Source organism: Bos grunniens, chromosome X (assembly GCF_055505025.1).
Source record: "Bos grunniens cultivar Pamir isolate PY7600 chromosome X, Bosgru_T2T1.0, whole genome shotgun sequence".
Taxonomy (NCBI): domain Eukaryota; kingdom Metazoa; phylum Chordata; class Mammalia; order Artiodactyla; family Bovidae; genus Bos; species Bos grunniens.
Window position 1 is genome coordinate 49,240,278 of NC_141194.1, and position 23,813 is coordinate 49,264,090.

Here is a 23,813-nt window from a genome sequence, read left to right on the forward strand (position 1 = left end):
AGTTTGACTCTTTAATGAAAGAGTATACTTCTGTTAATTAAACTTAAAATCCCACAAAGAACATTAATGTATCTTTGGGGATATTTACATAAGCATTTAGAAAACATTAAGTTGATCACTAAAAATTATAAGTACTTAAAAAATCCATTGGAATGCTCTAGGATTTTCTGTGGTAAATTGGGCCAGGGAAACAAAACAGAAAACCCTAAACTAACGCCCTCACAATCTCAAGGCCAAGCTACATACAGAATTTTCAGCTGAATTAAGAAAAAATTAATACTTAGTGAGAGGGAAAAGGAATTAGAAAGGATAGACACTCCAAAGTCCTTTACAGAGTCAAATACTGAACTGTCAAGTTGTTTCTAAAAGCCTGGAAGTTAACCCAGAAACAACAAAACGTATGCAAATACTGGAACACTGAAGGCAATCATATAACTAATTATGGAAAAAAGTATTCTTGACCACAGTTATTATCAAAAAAATTCTTAAGCTAAAGGGGATCCTTAGACTCCTAGGTTCCAACCCTAGGAGGAACCTAGGAGTTCCTAGGAACCGTATTCCTAGAGGAACTGTATTCTTCTATATCACCAGTATATTTTGAAACTGCTTTCCTCAACTTTATTTATTCTTGGAAATAGAGAATCTTCACTTTCAGCTTAGACTTTAAAATCCAATCTTCTCATTTTATATTGAGCAAACTAAAGCTGAACTGTATTTGTGACTTGCCAGTCCTGGGGTCTCATAGCTAGCTAGGAGTTTGCCCTTTCTACTGTGTCTTTTCTGGTTTAATCTTTGTGTACTAATCCCCATGGTAGAAAAGAAGATAAATATACCATATCAGTGCAATTATGAGGTCTTGGAATTGTGCCTAACACTGTGTAATTGGCATTTGAATTGGTGCATACCAGTTTCCAAGGTCAATCTAGAGACAGTTGTGACCTTTCTTCATCTCAACCCTGGTGGGTCTTCTAGCCTTGACAATAACTGTCTGTTCTGAAGGACAGTAAAACAAGGGCAGCAAATATATTTTAAAAATATATAAAGCTGCTTAGTGATATCATGTGGTTAGGATCCTTTCCTAAATTTGAACATCATTTGCTAAATAAACATTATCTTTCCCTTACCAGAGAAGGTTTGTTTGTGTTTTTAAAAACAGATGTCAACTTTATTTTGAAAGCCTATACTGAGAATTTTTTTTCCCTAAAAATGAATGGTACAAATTTCCCTATATCTCTACAAAAGAAGTTTACAAAGCACATCAATCATTTAGTGCATCACCCTTTCTACTTACCAGGTCTCGTTGATCCTCCTGTACCAGATCCATTTTGTGCACCAAGCAAAAGATTTTGGCATCTGGAGAATTCTGCAGAATGGCCTCCAGGCATGATTGGTAATAGTGCATGTCCTTTTCCAGTTCGCGGCTTTCCACATCAAAGACATAAATCAAAACCTCCACATTTCGGAATATGTTGTCTCGTTGGCTAGTAAAATAATTTTCCATGAAGGTGTCCTGTCTAGGGGGTAAAAGAAAATCTAGGTAGTAAGCAAATATCACTTAATCACTCCTATTTATGATCTATTTTTGTTGGCTTAATCAATGTGAAAGATAATGCTAACATTTCAAATTAAAAGGCAAATGATAATAAACCAGGATGGGCTCACTTTCTTACTTATTAGGCCACACCTTGTACCACATTTTGCCCCCCTCCTTGTGTTCCAAATATATTTGACCTTCTGATAGTTCTAGAGACCCATGGTCTATCCACCATGCTATTCAGTCTGTCTCACATGTCTCATACTTTTACACCTAATTAATGGCTACTTTTTCCACTGGATTTCAGTATAATCCATACTTCCTCACAGAAACCATCCCTGCCCTCACTGACTTGGACAAATCCAGTCACCACAGACCCTTATACCAACACATTGGTCTTATTTGTAACACTCACCACAAGTGTGATATTACACATATTTGTGTGAGTTTTTAATTAAAGACATTCAATTCCCTAGACAGCAGGCTCCATGAAAGGAGGAACTATGGCCATTACTACTTGACATTGTTTCCCAGCTTTTAGCACAGAGCTTAGCACAGAACAACTAACACAGAGTAGTTGTTCAATGAATATTTACTGAATGAATAACTAGTTACACACTCTAAACTATATGAAAATGGCTCCAAGTTAATTTTTTAGTAGATTTTGCTCTTTGCTTCTTAGGCTACATACAGCTTTCCAAGAAATTCTCAATTACCAGCTACTAGAAGAAAACAGTAGTGTTTTGTCCTGAACAAACAAACAAACAAAAAAATCAAGGAGTAGTATCAACAACATGGTAGAATGAAAAGCTACCTTTGTCTCTCCCCTTTTATCTACAACCAGTAAAACATTCACAACTCAGCAAAGGTGTTTTTGCCAACACACCAGGATGCTAGAGAATTCCACACACCCACACCTCTAAAGGTGGATGGACTGGAATAGATAAAGGAGGCAGGGCCTAAGGAACAGTAAAAGTATTACCTGCAATTCTGATTCTCTAATCAGGGAAGCTAAGCCCACAGACCCATATAACCTGGCAGCAGCAGGGTAGGCAGCGCACACAACTCCAGCCTCCTGGCTGCAGTGACACCCATGACCACAAGTAACTATACAGTAGCAGGAATGGGGGTGGGGGCCCTGTGTCTCCAGCCACTGAGGTTCCTAAGTCTCCAGCCCCCTGTTCTTCCCCAGTAGCAGCAGAGCCTATGAACCTTAGAAAACCAGATAGGGAAGAGGTACTGGTATGAACTTGACTCCCCCTACCCCTTCCCCCTGCAGTGGCAGAGCCTATGACTCAGAGGATACTGGAAGCAAGGGAAGAACCACCATCCAGGTACACCATGAAGCTTCTGCCAGTTCAACAGGCAGAAGCAAGGTGCCAATGAACCTGAAAACACAAGAAGTGATAATGAGCACAAGAGCAGGGGGCATACTTCTGACAGAGATAGCTCAGGTAAGATAAACCAAAGACTTATACTAAAGGGCCACCTATGGAAAAAGAAAAGACCTCTAATTTCTAACCAGTTCCATATCACATGCTCTGTCAGAAGAAGCATCAGGAAGAACCACAGTAACACTGCACCACAAAAAGAAAATGACGATTCTCCAGAAATCAAACATAAAGTCAAAGAATAATGTGATCTAACTGATAGAGAATTTAAAATAGCTATCATGAAGAAACTCAACAAGCTACAAAAACTCAGAAAGGCACTTCAATGAGCTTAGGAATAAAACTAATAAACAGAAATGCTTTACCAAAAAGATTGAAACTTTAAGAAAGAACTAAAATTCTGGAGCTGAAAACTCATAATAAATGAGATGAAGAATGCATTAAAAAGCACTGGAAATGAAGCAGACCATATGAAAGAGAGAATTAGGAAATATGAAGATAGAAATCTAAGATGCAAAACAAAGAGGAAATTCTATAAGAGCTATCTGACTCTTTTAGTAGGGCAACATTAGGATAGTAGACATCCCAGAGGGAGAAGGGAGCAGAGTTTACAAAAGCTGAGGGAGTTTATCAACACTAGAGCTGCCTTACGAGAGATGCTGAACAGAGTTCTTATACCAGAAACAAAAAGACAAAAGTACACAAAACTTGGCATGAATAAAGTGATAAATGGGTTTCCTCGATGGCTCAGTGGTAAAGAATCCACTTGCAATGCAGAAGATGTGGGTTTGATCTGCGGGTCAGGAAGATCCCCTGAAGAAGGAAATGGCAACCCACTCCAGGATTTTTGCCTAAAAAATCTCATGGACAGAGGAGCCTGGAGGGCTACAGTCCAAAAGGTTATAAAGAGTTGAACACAACTCAGCATGAGCATGAGAAGGTGACAGAATCAGAAAATTGCAACTGTCAGAACAGGTTTTTAAATGCTTTATTATAGCATAAAGGTTAAAAGGGGAGAAAATGCAAAAAAAATAACTATAGCTACTTTAATTTGGTAACAAACTCACAATATAAAAAGGGGAAGTTTGAGACAACAAAAACACAAAAGAGAAAGAGGAAAACCATGTAGTTAAATGAAGATAAGATGCCATTAACAGAAAAAGGACTATTTATCTATGTGATATTTGATATACAGTTCATGGTAACTGCAAGACATTAATCTACAATGGAGACACAAAACATACAAAAAGAGGAAACTGAGGAAAATATCAGAAAACTACCAACCAAAAATGGCAGACAGAAACACAAGGAAAATAAACAATAAAAATATAGAGCAAGTAGAAAACAAAAGATAAAATGGCAGTACTAAGTCCTCATCCATCAATAATAACCCAAAATGTAAGTGAACTGAATTCATATGAAAAGACACAGAGCAGCTGGATGGGTTATAAAGTAAGACCCATATTAAAAAATCAGAAACAAAAGATACCATAAAAATACAAAGGATGAGAATAACAAAAGATACCACAGAAATACAAAGGATTGTAAGAGAATATTCCAACAAATTGGACAACCTAGAAAAAAATGGACAAAATCTTAGAATCATAAAATCTTCTAAGACTGAACCATGAAGAAATAAGACAATTCGAACAGGCTGACCACTAGTACAGACATTGAAATAGTAATCAAAAAACTACCAAAAAACAAAAGCCCAGGACCAGATGGCTTCAGATGAATTTCATCAAACATTCAAGGAAGATTTAATAACTAGCCTTCTCAAACTACTCCAATAAATTGAAGAGAAGGGAACACTTCCTAACTCATTTTATGAAGCCAATATCACCCTAATACCAAGTCAGACAAAGCCAACACACACAAAAGGAAAATTACCAGCCAGTATCTCTGATGCACACAGATGCAAAAATAGTCAACAAAATAACAGCAAACCAAATACAATACATTTAAAGGATCATGCACCATGATCAGTGGGATTTACTCTAGGGATACATGGATGTTTCAACACCTGCAAATCAATCCATGTGATATACTACATTAATAAAATGAAGTATATAAATCATATGATTACTTCAGTAACTGCAGAGAAAACATTTGACAAAATTCAACATAAATTTATGATAAAACTCATTAAAGTAGGTATAAAAGGAATGTACATCAACATAATAAAGGCTGTATATGATAAACCCACAGCTAACATCATACTCATTGGTGAAAAACTGAAAGCTTTTCTCTAAAATCTGGAACAAGACAAGAATGCCCACCATCAACATAGTACTGGAAATCCTAGCCAGAGCAATTAGGCAAGAAAAGGAAATAAAAGATATCCAAATTGGAAAGGAAGAAGTAAAACTGATTTGTAGATGACATCATTTTGTATAAAATCCTAAAGTCTCCACCAAAAAAAAAAAAATAAACAAATACAGTAAAGTTGAAGGATACAAAATCAATATACAAAAACCTGTTGTGTTTCTATACACTAATAATGAGATAGAGAGATTAAGTAAACAATCCCATTTATAACTATGACAAAAAGAATAAGATATCTAGAAGTAAATTTAACCAAGGAGGTAAAAGAACTATACCTTGAAATCTATAAATTGCTGATAAAAAAGAACTGAAGAAACAAATAAATGGGAAGATATTGTGTGCTCTTGGATTAGAAAAATATTGTTAAAATGTGTCTATAATGCAAGGCAATATACAAAATGAATATAATCCCTATTAAAATTCCAAGAAATTTTTTTATAGAAATAGAAGAAATAAACCTAAAATTTGTATGGAATTACAAAAGACACAAATAGTGAAAGTAATTCTGGATAAAAGAACAAAGCTGGAGCTATAACAGTCCCTGATTTCAAAATACTACAAAGCCACAGTAATCAAAACTGCATGGTATTAGAAGAAAAATAGATACAGATCAAGGGGCAGAACCGAGAGTCTAGAAAACTATGCATATACAGAAACTAATTTATGGCAAAGAAGCAAAGAATATGCAATGGACAAAGTATAGTCTCTTCAATAAATGGTGTTGGAAAAAATGAAGAGCAACATCCAAAAAAAGGAAAAAAAAAAAAAAAGAAACTAGACCAATCTCAAACCATACAGAAATAAAATGAAACTAATCTCATACCATATAGAAAAATTAACTGAAAATGGAAAATTGTTTAAAGACTTCAACACAATATTTAAAACCATAAAACTCCTAGAAGAAAACTTAAGCAGTATGGTATTTGACATCAGTTTTAGCAATATCTTTCTAGATATGTCTCCATAGGCAAGGGAAATAGAAATAAAAATAAACAAATGGAACTACAAAAAACTAAAAAGCTTCTCCACAGCAAAAGAAACCAACAATAGAACAGACAACCTACTGAATGGGAAAAGACATTCAAATCATACATCTGATAAGGTGCTAATATCCAAAATATATAAAGAATTCACATAAACTCATCATCAACAACAACAAAACAATCTGATTAAAAAATGGGCAGAGCAGCTGAATAGACATTTTTCCAAAGGTATGCAAATGGTTAACAGGAGCATGAAAAGATGTTCAATGTCACTGATTACTAGGGAAATATAAATGTAAACCACAATAATCATCTAAGGCCTGTTACACTGGTTATTAGCAAAAGGGTAGGAATAACAAGTGGATAAGTAACACGCGGAAAAAGGGGAACCTTTATAAGCTCTTTGTGGGAATGTAAATTGGTGCAGCCAGTATGGAAGAAATATGTTGTTGCTGTTGTTCAGTTGCCAAGTTGTGTCAGACTCTTTGCGATTCCATGGACTGTAGCACAAGAAGCTCCTCTGTCCTCCACTATCTCCTGGAGTTTGCTCAAATTCATGTCCATTGAGTTGGTGATGCTATCTAACCATCTTTCCCAGCATTAAGGCCTTTTCAGTGAATTGGACTCTTTGTATCAGGTGGCCAAAGTACTGGAGCTTCAGCTTCAGCATCAGTCTCTTCAGTGAATATTCAGGTTGATTTCCTTTAGGAATGACTGGCTTGATCTCCTGGCTTTCCAAGGGGCTCTCAAGATCTTTCTTTTATACTTCTTTGTATTCTTGCCACCTCTTCTTCATCTCTTCTCCTTTTGTTAGGTCCTTACTGTTTCTGTCCTTTATTGTGGATTCTCATGATAAAGAAAGAAATATGGAGTGTCCTCAAAAAAATCAAGACTACAACTACCAGCTATCCCACTTCTGGATATTTATTCAAAGAATATGAAAACACTAACTTGAAAAGATACATGCACCCCTATGTTCACTGTGGCATTATTTGTAGTAGATAAGATATGGAAACCACCTAAGTGTCGATCAAGAGATGAATGGATAAAAAAGATGTCATACCTATATATAATGTACTACTATTCACCCATAAAAAAGATGAAAACTTGGCATATGCAACAACATGAATGGATCTTGAGGATATTATTTTAAGTGAAATAAGTCAGGTGGACAAATACCATATGATCTTACTCATCATACAAAAAGTACTAAATAAATTTACAAATCAAACTAAAAAAAAAACATATAGATATAGAAAAAAGAGTAGTGGTTATGGGAAGGAAAGGGGCAGGAGGTGGGTGGAAAGGATAAAGGGGGTAAACTGTATGGATAGAAACTATATTTTGGGTTGTAAGCATGCTGTAGGGTATACAGAAGCAGAAATACAATGTTGTACACATGAAATCTATATGATGGTAAAAACCAATGTTACCTCAACAAAAATTAAATCTTAAAAAAAAAAAAAAACAAAAATGAAAGAACTATATAAATAAAGAAGGAAAGAAAAAAGATATGTACTATGAAGTCTTTTGTCATAGCCACCAGAGACTGTGTATGTTAATCTAGTGTGGTGTAACTTTCAATGCTTTTCTTACTATGTGATACACAGAAGGTTATCAACAGGAATTTGCTGAGTGAATGTTGAATAGATTTCTAGAAAACAAGAATAATCATTGAATTGGGGTGGGGGTTTCTGGTAAATTTAACTTTCTAAATTTCTGGAGGCTATTCTGAAAATCTATGGTTTTTCTTTCCTAAAGGAAAGAATCTAGCATGAAACCTGGCTTTTGGCATGCTGTCAATAAATAGCAGTTCCTTTACAAAAAATCGTGAGCGTAGCTTCTAGTGCTACACTCTGCTATCAAGTTGCTATGTGACCTTGGGAGATTCATGATCTCACTGGACTTCAGCTGCCTTATCTGTAAAAATGACAATAACATGTTAGTAACTAAAAGCAAAGGACTTGGACTAATCTCTTGATACAGATTACAGAATTGAAATCAATGATACTGAAGACGGATTTACATGGAGGAAGCTACTAATGTGTTAAGTGAACCACCTGTTAGCAATAATGAAGTTGTTTTTCTGATCTGTTATTCTTTCACCAAATACTCATTGAGCACCTATTCCCTAGTTGGCTCTATACTAGGAGCTAGGAGATACTGAGCTAATTATAACATTTCTTTACTTTGTGAGGCACTCTGAAATGTGTGTGTGTATGCATATATATATACATATATATATATATATATATATATATATATATACACACACACATAATTTCAATCATCAAAACTTTATGGGTTTTTACCATCATTATTCCTATTATACACACGAAAAAGCTGTAGCTCAGAGTGTTTAAATGATCTATCCAAGATAACACAGCTAACAGAGCTGAGATACAAACCCCAATCTAATTCCATAGCCTAAGGGCTCCTAATTATTGTGTACTATATATTGCTACTGTAGCATAGAGATGCAAGAATAGAAAGCACACCATATGGAAGGGAGCACCATATGCACAGTGAGTGTGTATTTGTGATGGGATATTCTGGAAGTGTGTTGGACATGAGTGGAAAAACTATCTCCTATTCCTCCAACAGTGGGAAACTCAGCTGGAGAACTGAGATCCAAATAACTGCTTAGATTGCCTGGAGATAATTATTAAAATACCAAAGAATGAGGTGGTATGGTGTGATAGCTAAGAGCTCAGCATTGGTGTTAGGCCGCTTGAGACAGAAACCTAATTTCTTCATTTGAAAAAGAGAAGGATGATGGATCCCATACCATAGATATTTAGATATAGCTTGTGTGAATACTGCTTAAACATGTCAAATATAGAGGGCATTTTCACAATAATAATAGAAAAGTCAGATATCTTCATTCAATCAAGTGCCAATTCTGAAGTAATTTTTATCTAATGTATCTATTACAAATGATAATTACTCTACTATATTAGCTGTGTCCATGGGGTTGCAAAGAGTCAGACACAATTTAGTGACTAAACAGCAGCAATAACATTCTCTGTGCTGATTATACTAGATGTCATGATTATTGTCATTGACCTCATGAAGAATTAAGCAGATGGTACTTACCCACCACAGTCCCACAGGTTCAATACCAGGTTTCCCAGAAACCGAACATGAGAATGTTCTACATCAACTGGAAAACAAATATGATAAATCTAGTAATTGTAGCATGCAAGATGAAATTCAAAATAAAGCACTAACCCATGGAATTTAGAAGGACCAAAGTGGAGTGAAATGCTCAAAGCTACAAGAAGAAGGTGATTTTCAGCTTAGCAGTGTGGTTTAGTGGCAAGGTGGGCACCTAAACTATCCTGAGCTACAGAAATGGCTTTCATGTAAGTCATTATATTTTAGTAGTTTTAGTGCTTAGAGAAGAAACAATCTCCAATTATAATACTGTTAAAACTTCAACATGTAAGACAGACATATACCATTTAATAGCTCTTTTCTGACCTATCAATACATTCCACAAAAAATTTAAAATTAAAAAGGACAACAAAAACCAAATACAAACAAACATAAAACATAACCAAACTCACTCCCTCTACTGATTTTCTTATTTTGATTAATGACCCTATCATTTTCCCATTTTGAGGGGGTCATTTTTGACTCCTCTGTCCACATTCAATTCATTGCTATTCCCAATTCCATTCTTTGTTTCACTATCTGCTACTAATATTAGGGAAGGCTCTTACCTTCTCAAGCCTATACAGCTACAGTAGCTCCATAATTACCTCCCACCAGGAAGCCTTGGGGGCTTCCCCAATGGCTCAAACAGTAAAGAATCCGCCTGCACTGCAGGTAACACAGGAGATGAGGGTTCGATTTCTGGGTCAGGAAGATTCCCTGGAGGAGGAATGGCAACCCACTCCAGCATTCTTGCCTAGAAAATCCCAAGGACAGAGGAGCCTGGTGGGCTACTGTCCATAGGGTCGCAAAGAGTTGGACATGACTGAGCATGCACACGCTCAGTCTCAGGAAGCCTTACTCACTTTACTTCATCCTATAGACTGCTGCCAGGTTCATCTTCTTAACACTACTTTGAACATGTCACTCCCCATTTTATAAACTTTCAGTGGCTCCTCCATGCCTACAGAGGGGCATGCAAGGTCCTTCAGAATTTGGCTTCCAATCTACCTTTATGTTCCCCAATGAATCACATTAATAAAGCCTTTTGCTCCAGTCCAATTTTATTCACAGTTTATTCACAGTCCTTCCAAGCCCCTTTACCTCCCCAGCCTCCAACACACCTTATATCAGGGGTCGCAAACTTGCTAATAGGAGCCAGGCCAGTAAACGTACAAGTGTGAAGTTGATCATGCATGGAGAGTAAACATCCACCAAAGGGGACAATGGAATGGGCAGCAATCACTTAGCTCTAGCTCATTTGCCATGCAGGAACATGGGCTCAGGATTTCCAGATCTTTAAATTTTTCAATAGTAGCAGGAAATCCAGAGTTTTTGTAGAAACTTTTACATATTGATAACTAATTCCAATTTTTCTAAAACATTGCACAGGCCAAACAAAACACATCTACAGGCCTTATCCAGCATACAAGCTGCCTGTTTGCGACCTCTGCTTTCCATGTCCCTCCCCACCCTATACTTTGTCTATTCTGTCCATCTGCCTAGAAAATCTTCCCCACCTTTCTTCCAAAGTTAGATTCATCTTCTAAGACCCAGCTTAAACCCCACTTCCTCTAAAAACCCTACCTAGCCACCCCCACTTACCATCATCACGCCCTCTGAATTCATTTAAACATTTATTAAGCATCTACTCTCTGCCAGGCACTAAAAAATCATAAGGAATAATAATGAAAATTCTTTTCCTGGAAATTTCTTGAAGTCTAGCAATTATCATCTATATAATTTCTGTAACAGTTAATCAACACACAGTGGTGTTTCTTCTCTATCTTGAAGCTGTTGCTTAAACTGACTGCTATCTAACTTTGTGGAATTTTATCTTCTAATAAACTAGATTATAAGCAGCAAAGCATTACTTTAAAAATATGGGCATTGGAATCAAACAGCTCTTAGCTCAAATACCCATCCTACCTCTCTGTGTGACCTTGGGTAAGTCACTTAACCTCTGAGTATCAGTTTCCTCTTCTATTAGGAAAAAAGGTGGGAGGCATACTATTGACCTCACAGGATTAAAGGGATTATCATACATCAAGTGCCTGGCATGTAGTAGTTGCTCAAACTATTTCCCTTTTCCCCCTTTTTCCCCCTCCTTGGAAAAGGAATCATATCTTACATGTCTTTGTATTTCCAACAGAGTCTACGAGAGAGTAGGTGCTCAAACTGCTATTAATTTGAAGACTATGTAAACGGTCTAGTACTAAAAAAAAATGGAAAGAAGTGCTACTGAGAAAGGGAAAGACAATAACAAAAGAAGTGACAGGATTCAGTGACTTTAGATATGGAGCACATAGGATAAAAATCTGGTTTCTACTCCCATATCATAAAAATCAAGTGACCAATGGCCCCATTACCAAATCCAGTGGACTTTTTAGTCCTTGTCTTACTTTCTGCACATGACACTGTTGACTATTCTCTTCTCAAAAAAATTCTCTTCTCTTGGCCTCTGATAGGAGACCTATAAATGCTCCAGCAGGTCCTCTCTCACAGGTTCCTATTCTTCTTTCTGTCCCTTAAATGTTGGAGTTCTTCAGGATTCCATCTTTGGCCACGTACTCTTCTATGTATTCTTCCCCCCCAGGCAAGCTAATCAATTCATATTATTTTAACATTTGGATACTGATAATCCATAATTATGTATCTATAATACAGATTTCTCTCTTCCCTTTCTGAATCAAACGACATCTTCATTTGCATATACTGCAAGTATCCCAAACTCAATATATCCAAATATAACATCATCTCCCCATTCTTCCCACAAAATCTATTCCTCTTTTAGTCTTCGCTAATTCAATGATTTTAACCAGGTGACTAAGCCCAAACCTTAAGTTTTATCCTGAGTTCACTCTTTCCTGCTTCATTCCCCCAAAACATACCAGCAAGTCCTGATGACTTTACCTCTTAAATATATCCCAAATCCATTTGCTTCTCAACATATTCACTACTACTACCCTAACCCAAGTTAAGACCCCATCATCTCTTACCTGGTCTACTAAAAAGAGTTCCCTAATTTGTCAATCTGTCTCTTCCCTTGCCTCTCTCCAATCTAACATCCATATTACAGATATAATGATCTCTCTACAATGCAGATTTTATTTAATCCATCTTTAAAAAGAAAAATAATAACGGCTCTATGCATGACTGCATACACTCAGAAAAAATAAGGCCAGAAGGATAACCTCAAATTATTAGTGGTGGTTGTCCATAGGAAGTAGGCCTGAGAATGAGGGACTTTTCACAAGTATTACTTTTGTAATTAAAGTTGAAAATTAAAAATAATGAAATCTGATCATATTACTTTTCTGTTAGAAACACTGTAAGGGTTTCCCTCCAACTTCAGTTTAAACTACCTGACTTGGCATACAGGGCATTTTATGATCTAACCCCCACTCTCTGCCTCTCTTTTCAGTCTCAGTTCTCCTACAGAGCCCTCTGGCTCTCCTAGTTTTCCTGTCTTGCTATCATAAGAGCAACTGGAAAGAACCAAGAACAGAGCTTTGAGAAATCACATACACTTATGGGGCAGAAAGAAGAAATTCTTTTTCTTTTAAAGGGATGGATGATTAAAGATAAAGGAATAAAACCAGGGTAATAAAGCATTAAATAAAAGCCAAGAGATCAGAGAATTTTGAGAAGGTAGGAAATCTTGGAGTTGTCAACAGTGTTTTAGACTAAAATACTTCATAAGCACAATTTTTATTGACAAGTTTACTATTCCAACAAACATTTTAATAGCCCCCTAATAAATAAATACCACCATTCTGATCCTTACTTCAAATTCCAAAACACAGTACACTCTAAGTTTAATAAAATGAAACCGGACTTTTTTCAGCAATGACAACTAGAAAAACACTAAAACATTCAAGGTGATATAATATTTTAGAATATGTACTCTTTCACTACTTTTAAAGAAAATCAGCAATTGAACAAAAATGAATAGTAAGCAAAAATCAATATACTATACATATTTTTATTTAGGCCATAAGTTTAGCAGTAGAACTCAGACCTTTCTTCCAGAAATGACAAGCTAGTTAATGATACAATAAAGCATTAAGGTCAACATAATATTTTGAAGTATACTTTTACAAACTTTAAGAAATACAGTAAATACTAACAAAGTATTATCAATAAAGGTCCCACTTGAGATAGCCCCAAGAGCCCTGTCCCATCCACAGGAAGCTCCAGAAAAACATTTGTTAAATAAATGGCCTGTTTAAATGTACAGGGTTCATATAATTTGCAACACTCTGTTCATAACTTTTTAATGAAGCTGCTAGATTATTTCAAAACTATTTTAAGTAGCTTGACTAGCTCTGAAATTTGGGTGATAAGACTATTCACTAGACTCAAAGTAGTCTTTCTACTCTGATTAGCTAATGACAAAAATATTAATTGGACTAGAAAACAACTTCAATGAAAGGTGCAGAACTTAAAACACAAAGAGAAGTGTGCCAGAAATTGCAGCTATAGCATAATGAATAAAGCAGGCGCACAGACTGACATTCTAGCTCTAACACTCATGAGTTGAGTGAGCTTAACTTCAGGGTCATATTTTCTTCATCTATTAAAATGAAGTTCATATGAGAACTGAAGTAAATAGAACAGCATATAATTAAACATTACCTTCATCTGTTCTACTGAAACCATTTGATTAAGGTCCAAGTATTAAACTTGGAAGAACAGAAAAAAATTAAAATATAGCCAATCAAAACAGGGAGGAGTCTGAATAGGTACTTTCTAGAAGGAAATATCTTAAGGCATAATAGATGATAGGACCCTGTCCTGACCAAAATTTTTGATAAATGACTTAGATGAAAACTAGATGAGATGCTTATCAAATGTAAAAATTGCACATAGCTAGGAAGGATAGTTAACATATCAGATGAGCAAATAAGTAGCTAAAATGAAAATAGGATCCAACTCCTTTTCTATGGATAAGGAAACTGAGGCCCAGTGAGATAGTAACTTGTTCTAGATTTCAAAGTTAACCTTTCATGGGCTAAAACAATCAAAACTGAATAATTCAATAAACATTCATTCATATGTTCAAAATATTTTCTGCACAAGAATCAGAAGGAGGATTTGTGTTTTAATAAAAATATATGTGAAAAGGAATTTTTTTTTTAGTATGACTCAGTATAAAGAAAGACACTCCACAGAAGGAGAGTAGGGGCTGGACTGTGCTAACAGCACTGTAACACCCAGGACAAGAGATGTACTCGTCATACTCTCCTGTGATTAGACCATGTCTTCATTTAAATCTCAGCTCTAAAAAATATAGACATACTCAAACAAGTCCTTAAAAATGCTTCAAAATGATGTCAACTGAGAGAGAGATGGAGGAACCAGAGATTTTTAACTTAAGGAAGATAAGATTTGGGAGGCAAGGGATGGCTAGGATAGACTGAGACATTAATCATACTAAAATATTTGCATAGACTCAAGAGAACAGAAAGGGTACCAACTAACAGAAATAAAGGGAAATAGGGCTTTAACTAAGAAATAACTTTCTAATCATTAAAGCTTATCCAATTATGAGAGTCTATACTATACTCTAAGCACTTCAAGAACAGAAAAGAAGTTTCTTTCTCCTTTGTATCCTAGCATTTGGAACATAGGGGTGTTTTAAAAATGTCTGTTGTTCTTGAAACCAGAATGAAATAACTTTGCAAGTAGTAGGTAGCTTGTCCCTAAAAGTGTTCAAGATGCTAGTAACCCAGATCAGGAAAAATTGAAAGCCAGGTAGGACAATGGTTTTGTTACCTAGAGGCCAAGGACCAAGGAAGAATCTAAAAATGCTTGGATACTACAAAATGAAATGGCATTATAGCCTAAAGACAGAAAGGGTCTCCCAGGAGCATAGGTCCACTGGGCATCCATGGCAGCCCAGCTAGCTTGTACTAAGAAATCAGATTTAAGATTCAAACCGTAAAGGGCAATGAAACATTTCTCAAGTCAAAGCTTGAATTCCAACAAGATATCTATGTATATCTAGGAAGAGAAATAGCAAAGTACACATCCAGATAACCTTCCTCTGACAGCCTCCCAACCCCAGCAATTTACCTTTTAATAAGACTAGGACTAACTACTGCTTTAAAAATCATAGATTTAATGTTATGTTTGCTAATACCTATAAATTAATGTATTTTTACATAATAACAGTTAAAAACAAATACCCTCCCCCACATAAAAAATGAACAAACAAAAGGACCCCTATGCTTCTTGAGAAAGAACAGGATAAAAATGAAGTTGGATAAGGATATCCCACTTGGTAAGCAACCTAGAAAGGAAAGAACTTCTCCAAGAGAGCCAGCAGTAGTAACCAGAATTAGGTCACATCCTTCTGAGTGAGAAGGAATGAAAAAAAAGGAAAAGTGCTCAAAAACAAATCTGTCAGTCTCTGTATCACCAAGTTACTGCAACCAAGTGTGTTATTCAGATTAAGATCACATGACTTTACAATAAGATAAAACATCTTACTTGTTGCACCAAGACGACGTGTGTCTCTTGCAATATAATTTGCAAAGATAATAGACCTCATGCTGGTCTTACCCGATCCACTTTTACCCATCAATAGCACCTAAAGACAAAATGGGAAAAAAAGAAAAGAAAGAAGTCAGCAATCAAGGGCAAATAAAATCTAAAGGGATCTATTTATCTTTGGAACTTGATGTTTTACTGAGTGACAGTCCACACAACCTAAAGTGGATACTTGTAAATGACTAGTTCTCTGACCAATGTGAACATGGAGGTACCTATAATTCCAGAGACCAGTCACTTACCTGTCATAAGTCACACTTTCTCTTGGTGATAGAATCACAGTGAATTTACCATGTTATAAATATATTCTATCATACATTCAGTATTACATTAGTGAAATAAAGGAAACTTCAATAATATGATGAAAGGAATCAACTTAACAGGAAACTCTCATAATCTAATATTTTATGCACTGCACTATCTGTCATGGTATTTCAGTATAAATGAAAATTCACCCTCCTACTCAGAGTCAACCTTATCACTTCTGCCATTAATTTCATCCCTTTTACTCACCTTCATGATTTTGTTCCATTATTTACTCTTTTGCACTGTGCGTGTGCTCAGTCACTCAGTTGTGTCCGACTGTTTGTAACCCCATGAAGTGTAGCTCGCCAGAATACTCAGCCATGGGATTTTCCAGGCAAGAATACTGGAGTGGGTTGCCATTTCCTTCTCCAGGGTATCTTCCCAACATAGGGATCAAACCCACGTCTCCTACATTGGCAGGTGGATTTACCACTGAGACACCTGGGAAGTCCTAGTTACTCTTTTATTTCTTTTCATAAGTGTCCCATTGCTTACAGGATCAAGTCCTTAAACTACACATAAGACCCTCCTTGATCTGGCTTATCTACACCTCTGCCTTTGTCTTCTGACCCTCCTAGCCTGAAACTTGTAGAGTCCAGCCACAATGAACTGAACTGCTTGTAGTTCCTTTGAATGTGTCAGGTCTCCAGGGAGCCCAGCTTTATGTCATATTTTATGCTGAATTCTCTTCCATTAACTTTACACTCCGTTTTCTTTCTTCAGCTAAGCTCCATTTATCCTTTAAGACTTGGCTCATCAATCATCTCAAGAATTTCTCTGATTCCAGAAAACATAAGCAAAACACTCTCTGATGTAAACCATAGCAGGATCCTCTATGACCCACCTCCCAGAGTGATGGAAATAAAAGCAAAAATAAACAAATGGGACCTAATTAAACTTAAAAGCTTTTGCACAACGAAGGAAACTATAAGCAAGGTGAAAAGACAGCCTTCAGAATGGGAGAAAATAATAGCAAATGAAGCAAGTGACAAAGAATTAATCTCAAAAATATACAAGCAATACCTGCAGCTCAATTCCAGAAAAATGAGTGACCCAATCAAAAAATGGGTGAAAGAACTAAACAGATATTTCTCCATAGAAGACATACAGATGGCTAACAAACACATGAAAAGATGGTCAACATCACTCATTATGAGAGAAATGCAAATCAAAACCACAATGAGGTACCATCTCAGGCTGGTCAGAATGGCTGCTATCCAAAACTCTACAAACAATAAATGCTGGAGAGGGTGCAGAGAAAAAGGAACCCTCTTACACTACTGGTGGGAATGCAAACTAGTACAGCCACTCTGGAGAACAGTGTGGAGATTCCTTAAAAAAACTGGAAATAGAACTGCCATACAACCCAGCAATCCCACTGCTGGGCATACACAATGAGGAAACCAGAATTGAAAGAGACACGTGTACCTCAATGTTCACTGAAGCATTGTTTACAATAGCTAGGACATGGAAGCAACCTAGATGTCCATCAGCAGATGAATGGATAAGAAAGCTGTGGTACATATACACAACGGAATATTACTCAGCTATTAAAAAGAATGCATTTGAATCAGTTCCAATGAGGTGGATGAAATGGGAGCCTATCATACAGAGCGAAGTAAGTCAGAAAGAAAAACACCAATACAGTATATTAATGCATATATATGGAATTTAGAAAGATGGTAATGATGACCCTATATGCGAGACAGCAAAAGAGACACAGATGTAAAGAACAGACTCTTGGACTTGGTGGGAGAAGGTAAGGGTGGGATGATTTGAGAGAATAGCATTGAAACATGTATATTATCATATGTGAAATAGATCGCCAGTCTAGGTTCAATGCATGAGAGAGCGTGTTCAGGGTTGGTGCACTGGAATGACCCAGAGGGATGGGATGGGGAGGGAGGTGGGAGGGGTGTTCAGGATGGGGAAGACCTGTACACCCATGGCTGATTCATGTGAATGTATGGCAAAAACCACCACAATATTGTAAACTAATTAGCCTCCAATTAAATAAATTAAAAAATAATAATTTGTCTGATTCCAATACCCTAGGCTGGCTTAGGTATATTTCATCTCTTTTCTCCCATGACACTCTTATGACACTGCAAAGACCATAATGTATTGCAGTTATTCAATTTTTGTTTTGGTGTGTCTCTCACAAGACTCTAAGCATGGCAAGGAGAATCCCCTTTGAGTATTCAGTGCCTAACATATAACAGTCATTTAAAATATGTTTATAAAAAGAATGAGCAAGCTATCAAAACAAAGATATTAAACAAGCAAATTTTTAGCAATGGGAATTGTCCAATAGAAACAGTGAAGGTAAACACCTTCTAGTCAGTGACAGCATTTAACAAAGACACTTGCACTAAGAGAGAAACTAGATAATGTAACTTTTAAGAATCTTTTCTCACTTAAAATTTATGAACTATAGTTCCAATTACTTTTGATTTTCCAATGAGGGGTACACATTTTATCTTCAATTCTAAGATATTTTATAAAAAATTATAATTACAAATATTGAGAATATTAAAAAAAGTATACTATACTCAAGTTCAACTTAATCTAACTATTTAGCTATATAACTTTATCTTACCAAGGAAATGTTTCTAAGGATATTGTTTAAAGTTGTTAGAAAAAAAAGTTTTATTTTTATTCTTAATCATTTACAAATTTTTGGTATTTTTAGGCATCCTTGTCGATAGCAACTTTAGACAGGCTCATCAAGAACATTTCCTCTGCAAACTGAAGTTATATAACTGAATTATTAGATAAAGGCTAAATACAGTGTGTTTCTTTTTTTGTTAATTGAATATTCAGTTCAGTCGCTCAGTCGTGTCTGACTCTTTGCGACCACATGAATCACAGCACACCAGGCCTCCCTGTCCATCACCAACTCCCGAAGTTTACTCAAACTCATGCCCATCGAGTTGGTGATGCCATTCAGCCATCTCATCCTTTGTTGATATGACTGGTGATAGAAGCAAGGTCCGATGCTATAAAGAGCAATATTGTATAGGGACCTGGAATGTTAGGTCCATGAATCAAGGCAAATTGAAAGTAGTCAAACAGGAGATGGCAAGAGTGAACGTCAACATTCTAGGAATCAGCAAACTAAAATGGACTGGAATGGGTGAATTTACCTCAGATGATCATTATATCTACTACTGTGGGCAGGAATCCCTTAGAAGAAATGGAGTAGCCATCATGGTCAACAAAAGAGTCCGGAAAGCAGTACTTGGATGCAATCTCAAAAACGACAGAATGATCTCTGTTTGTTTCCAAGGCAAACCATTCAATATCACAGTAATCCAAGCCTATGCCCCAACCAGTAACGCTGAAGAAGCTGAAGTTGAACGGTTCTATGAAGACCTACAAGACCTTTTAGAATGAACAACCAAAAAAGATGTCCTTTTAATTATAGGGGACTGGAATGCAAAAGGAGGAAGTCAAGAAACACCTGGAGTAACAGGCAAATTTGGCTTTGGAGTACGGAATGAAGCAGGGCAAAGGCTAGTAGAGTTTTGCCAAGAGAGCACACTGGTCATAGCAAACACCTTCTTCCAACAACACAAGAGAAGACTCTACACATGGACATCACCAGATGGTCAACACAGAAATCAGATTGATTATATTCTTTGCAGCCAAAGATGGAGAAGCTCTTTACAGTCAGCAAAAACGAGACTGGGAGCTGACTGTGGCTCAGATCATGAACTCCTTATTGCCAAATTCAGACTTAAATTGAAGAAAGTAGGGAAAACCACTAGACCATTCAGGTATGACCTAAATCAAATCCTTTATGATTATACAGTGAAAGTGAGCAATAGATTTAAGGGAGTAGATCTGATAGAGTACCTGATGAACCATGGAAAAGAAATTGAATATTAATACACAGTATTTATCCTTGGGTTGGTCAGATCCCCTGGAGGAGAGCACAGCAACTCACTCCAGTATTCTTTCCTGGAGAATACCATGGAGACAGGAGCCTGGCCAGCTGCAGTCCATAGAGTCTCACAGAGCTGGACATGACTGAAGCAACTTAGCATGCATACCAACAATATTTATGACAAAATAATTAGTTACAATAGTTTCAGGTGTACAGAACAATGATTCATTTTTTGCAGATTATATTCCACTATAGGTTATTACAAGATATTGGGTATAATTCCCCATGCTATACAGTAGATATTTGTTGCTTATCTATTTTGTATTTAGTAGTTTGTATGTTACTCTCATACTCTTAAATTGTCCCTCTCTCCTTTGTAACCAGTAGTTTGCTTTCTGTGTCTGTCTCTATTTTGTGTATAGATTCATCTGTATTAGTTTTTAGATTCCATATATAAGTGACATCATATAGCATTTGTCTTTGTTTTATTTGAGCACAATATTCTTTAGGTCCATCCATATTGCTGCAAATGGCAATATTTCATTCTTTTTTTATGGTCTTTGATTTTTAATTTAAGAAATCTTATTTTAATAGCTTATGAAAGACTTATCAAGGTTAACTGTATTAAGTACTAATTTAAGTGCTCTATCTGCATTTGCTCATTTAAGCTTAATAACAATCTTATGAGATAGGTAACATTATTATCACCATTTTATAAATGAGGAAGCTGAAAGCCTAAAAGGGTCAGAAATTTGCTCCAGAGCTGTGCCCTTATCAATTATTCCTAAACCCCAAGGTGGGGAACATTACCATAAGAGCACAAATCCATTTGGAGAACTCACATGAAATCTCATAGTGGTAATATCTGAGCTGGGTTCAACATAAATGTGCAGGCAAAGACATGTGTAGTGTGTGTGACTAGTTTGCCCAAAATGCAAATTAATCTGTAAACTTGGAGAAAAACAGATTCTGCATGACTATGATAGGGTTTAAAGGTGTGGCAGATGATTTACTCAGGAATATATATATATATATTTTTATTTTTAATATAAATTTATTTATTTTAATTGGAGGCTAATTACAATATTGTATTGGTTTTAAAAGGGCATTCTATAAGATGAATCTTTTGGATTGTATTCAGTGGGCTTTGGGAAGTTACAAGAAGTTCTTTAGTATGTGAATGGAGATTTCTATGTTAGAAAAAATTAAATCCCATAGCAAAGAAGGGGACAAGAGTCAGGGAGAACACATAGAAGGCTCCTACAACAGTCAAGAAAAGATGGCAAATGTAACCACAAATATATTTCCTAAACAGTAATTTCTTACCTTTACTTTCATGTTTTTGATGTACCTAACACATCTTACCTTTTTCTTCATGGCTGTATTTGGTAGCACCCACCTGCAGATATAAACCAAAAGACAGAGTTTCCATGATCCAGCTGCCTTGGAAATTGGAATGAAAGAAATTTTTTAAAAACGCAGAGGTGCAAAAGAGCACATTTAGCACAACAGCTAAGTACAGCTGTGTGGCAGACCTTAGTTAAGTAGAGGCCATCAATTTCCTAAATTATAAAACTGTGTTTATTCTCCCTTCTCCCCTAATTACCTGCTGAGGAGATAGCTCCTAGGAAGATGTATTTAAAAATATAAATGAGTTAAAATTCAACATTCAGTTTTTTATCACCTTAAAAATTTATCAAAGCAACATTTACAAATGTTTTAATAAATCAAACAATATTATCATATCTGAATATCTTTTTTCAAAGTCAGCATATTCTTATAAATCTTTATTCCTTCAGCTGTCCTTCCAAGTCATATATATCTCACTCATCACAGGCACAAAGTATGTAAATTCTCAAATTCAAGTACAAATTGGCACAGAAAGCATTCTCAAGCCACTGATCTCTGCCCAGGAAAAACCAGCTCTCTTCTCAGTCTTCTTATTCTTAACATGATGACGTCAAATCTTCTTCATGGACAATTCAAAACAATCCAGATTGTCTCTTTAGAACAATCCTCACTCCCCAGAGTGATATCACGCCTGTCCCAACAACCAGGCCTCTTGATAGCTTATCCAATCACCAAAAGCAACCTTACTGGCAAATCGAAGCAATTTATCATAGGTGGGGTATTCTAATTCACAATACTCCCTTCAGTTACAACGTCTACGCACCACCCCCCATCACCACCACCTCCGCTTCCAGTTTTCAGTTAATATCCTTCACCTACCCAAGCGATCCTTCCGGTTCCCCTATGGGAGGATCCATTCTGGGCCCCAGATTCTCTTTCTCCATCTTTTTTTCAGAGTCAGATTCTTCCATCGTGCAACAAGTCTTTTCCAGTCTCTTCTAAATCCGCAGTACTCTCTCTCTCTCTTTTTTTTTTTTTTCCTTGTTCACCCCTTCAGCCGCCTGTTCTCGTCGCCTGCGGTCCTTAGGCCTGTTCTATTCTCGCCTCCGCCTTTGTCCGCTGGGGGTCCGCTTTCCGCACGGTTACCTTTACCGACTGGAACTTGGCCTCAAGGCACCGCCAAGCCGGCCAGATCAAAGGCTAAGTGATTCGGTAATGCAAAGGAAGAGATGGAGGATGAGAAGGAAAGAGGGATAGCGGGAGGTTCGTCTCAAGTTTGAGCCTCAGGATCCAACGTCTTGAAACCCAAAGGGGACTTCACTTGCAAAGAGGTGGGGATGAGGAAGGCAGAGGTGGCAGAAAGAGCAGACCCGCGCCGTAAGCACCAAGCGATGAATGCCTCAGTAGGCTTCTTGTTCCCGAGCCTAACTGCTCCGGAGAGTCCGCTGGAGGCAGCGGCGACTACGACCTAATAGCCCGCCCTTCAGGAGCGCAGGTACACCACCGCAGCCACCCTACTGCAGGCCAGGATCACGTGGGCACCTGCCTTAAACCCGGAGCTTGTCACGTGACTGCCGCTTCCCTAGGGGACAGTGGGCTGAGACGAATACCATAGAGACTGCGCGGAAAAAGACAGAGTGCCACCCGTTGCCATCACGTGGCCCGGGCTCTTACAAAGCCCCAGCTCCGTTGAGCGCTGCCAGCCTGAAGGGGCTTTCCTTGTGGGCCACCTGGCCCCACCTCCCGTGGAGAATTAAAGGAGCCAGTTGTGATTTTAGTGTCTCAAAGCTAGCTTTTTTTTTTTTTTTTTAAACTGTAACTTCACCCTTGATGTTTTTCAGTGATGAGAGCCAAACGTTTTTTCCTCCTTGTTTTTTACGTATTTGTTTTTGTGTTTTTATTACTGATATTAACCCGTATTTGTGACTGAGCTTGTAACTAATGAGTTAATACATCCGAAGTACTTACAACTGTTTCTTCCACACAGTGTTCAATAAAAGTAATTATTGCTGGGATCAGGGGTTCATCAGGAAATTAGAACTTACACATTGCTCTCTGAAAGTAAGGGAATTATATAGGGGCATATATATATATATATATATATATATATATATATATATATATATAAATGGGCTTACTTCCCAAGGTGGTTCTAGTGATGAAGAAGATATGTCTTATGTCTCTTGCCCGTTCAGGAGACATAAGAGACTGGAGTTCGATTCCTGGGTCAGGAAGATTCCCTGACATGGCAGGGAAGGACATGGCAGCCCACTCCAGTATTCTTCCCTGGAGAATCCCATGGACAGAGGAACCTGGCGGGCTAC

General features: G+C 36.9%; 1 protein-coding gene across 23 annotated transcripts in view; it reads right to left on the reverse strand.

The window, feature by feature from the left end:
• The window catches only part of RRAGB (Ras related GTP binding B), a 43,028-nt gene extending 20,014 nt beyond the window's left edge, over positions 1-23,014 (reverse strand). For 11 of the 23 annotated variants that reach the window (XR_015159944.1, XR_015159946.1, XR_015159945.1 and 8 more), the window contains exons 1-6: positions 22,369-23,014; positions 21,505-21,538; positions 15,885-15,984; positions 11,521-11,604; positions 9,330-9,396; positions 1,292-1,514 (exon numbers count right to left, since the gene is read on the reverse strand). Coding sequence is in view for 8 of the 23 variants with exons in the window: in XM_086390161.1 (XP_086246287.1) it covers positions 1,292-1,514; positions 9,330-9,396; positions 11,521-11,604; positions 15,885-15,984; positions 21,505-21,538; positions 22,369-22,460 (600 nt within the window). In the remaining 15 variants the exon portion in view is untranslated. The remainder of the gene's footprint in view (positions 1-1,291; positions 1,515-9,329; positions 9,397-11,520; positions 11,605-15,884; positions 15,985-21,504; positions 21,539-22,368) is intronic. The other 12 variants (XR_015159948.1, XR_015159955.1, XR_015159954.1 and 9 more) reach the window with 2 other exon arrangements.
• Positions 23,015-23,813: the final 799 nt, after the last annotated feature.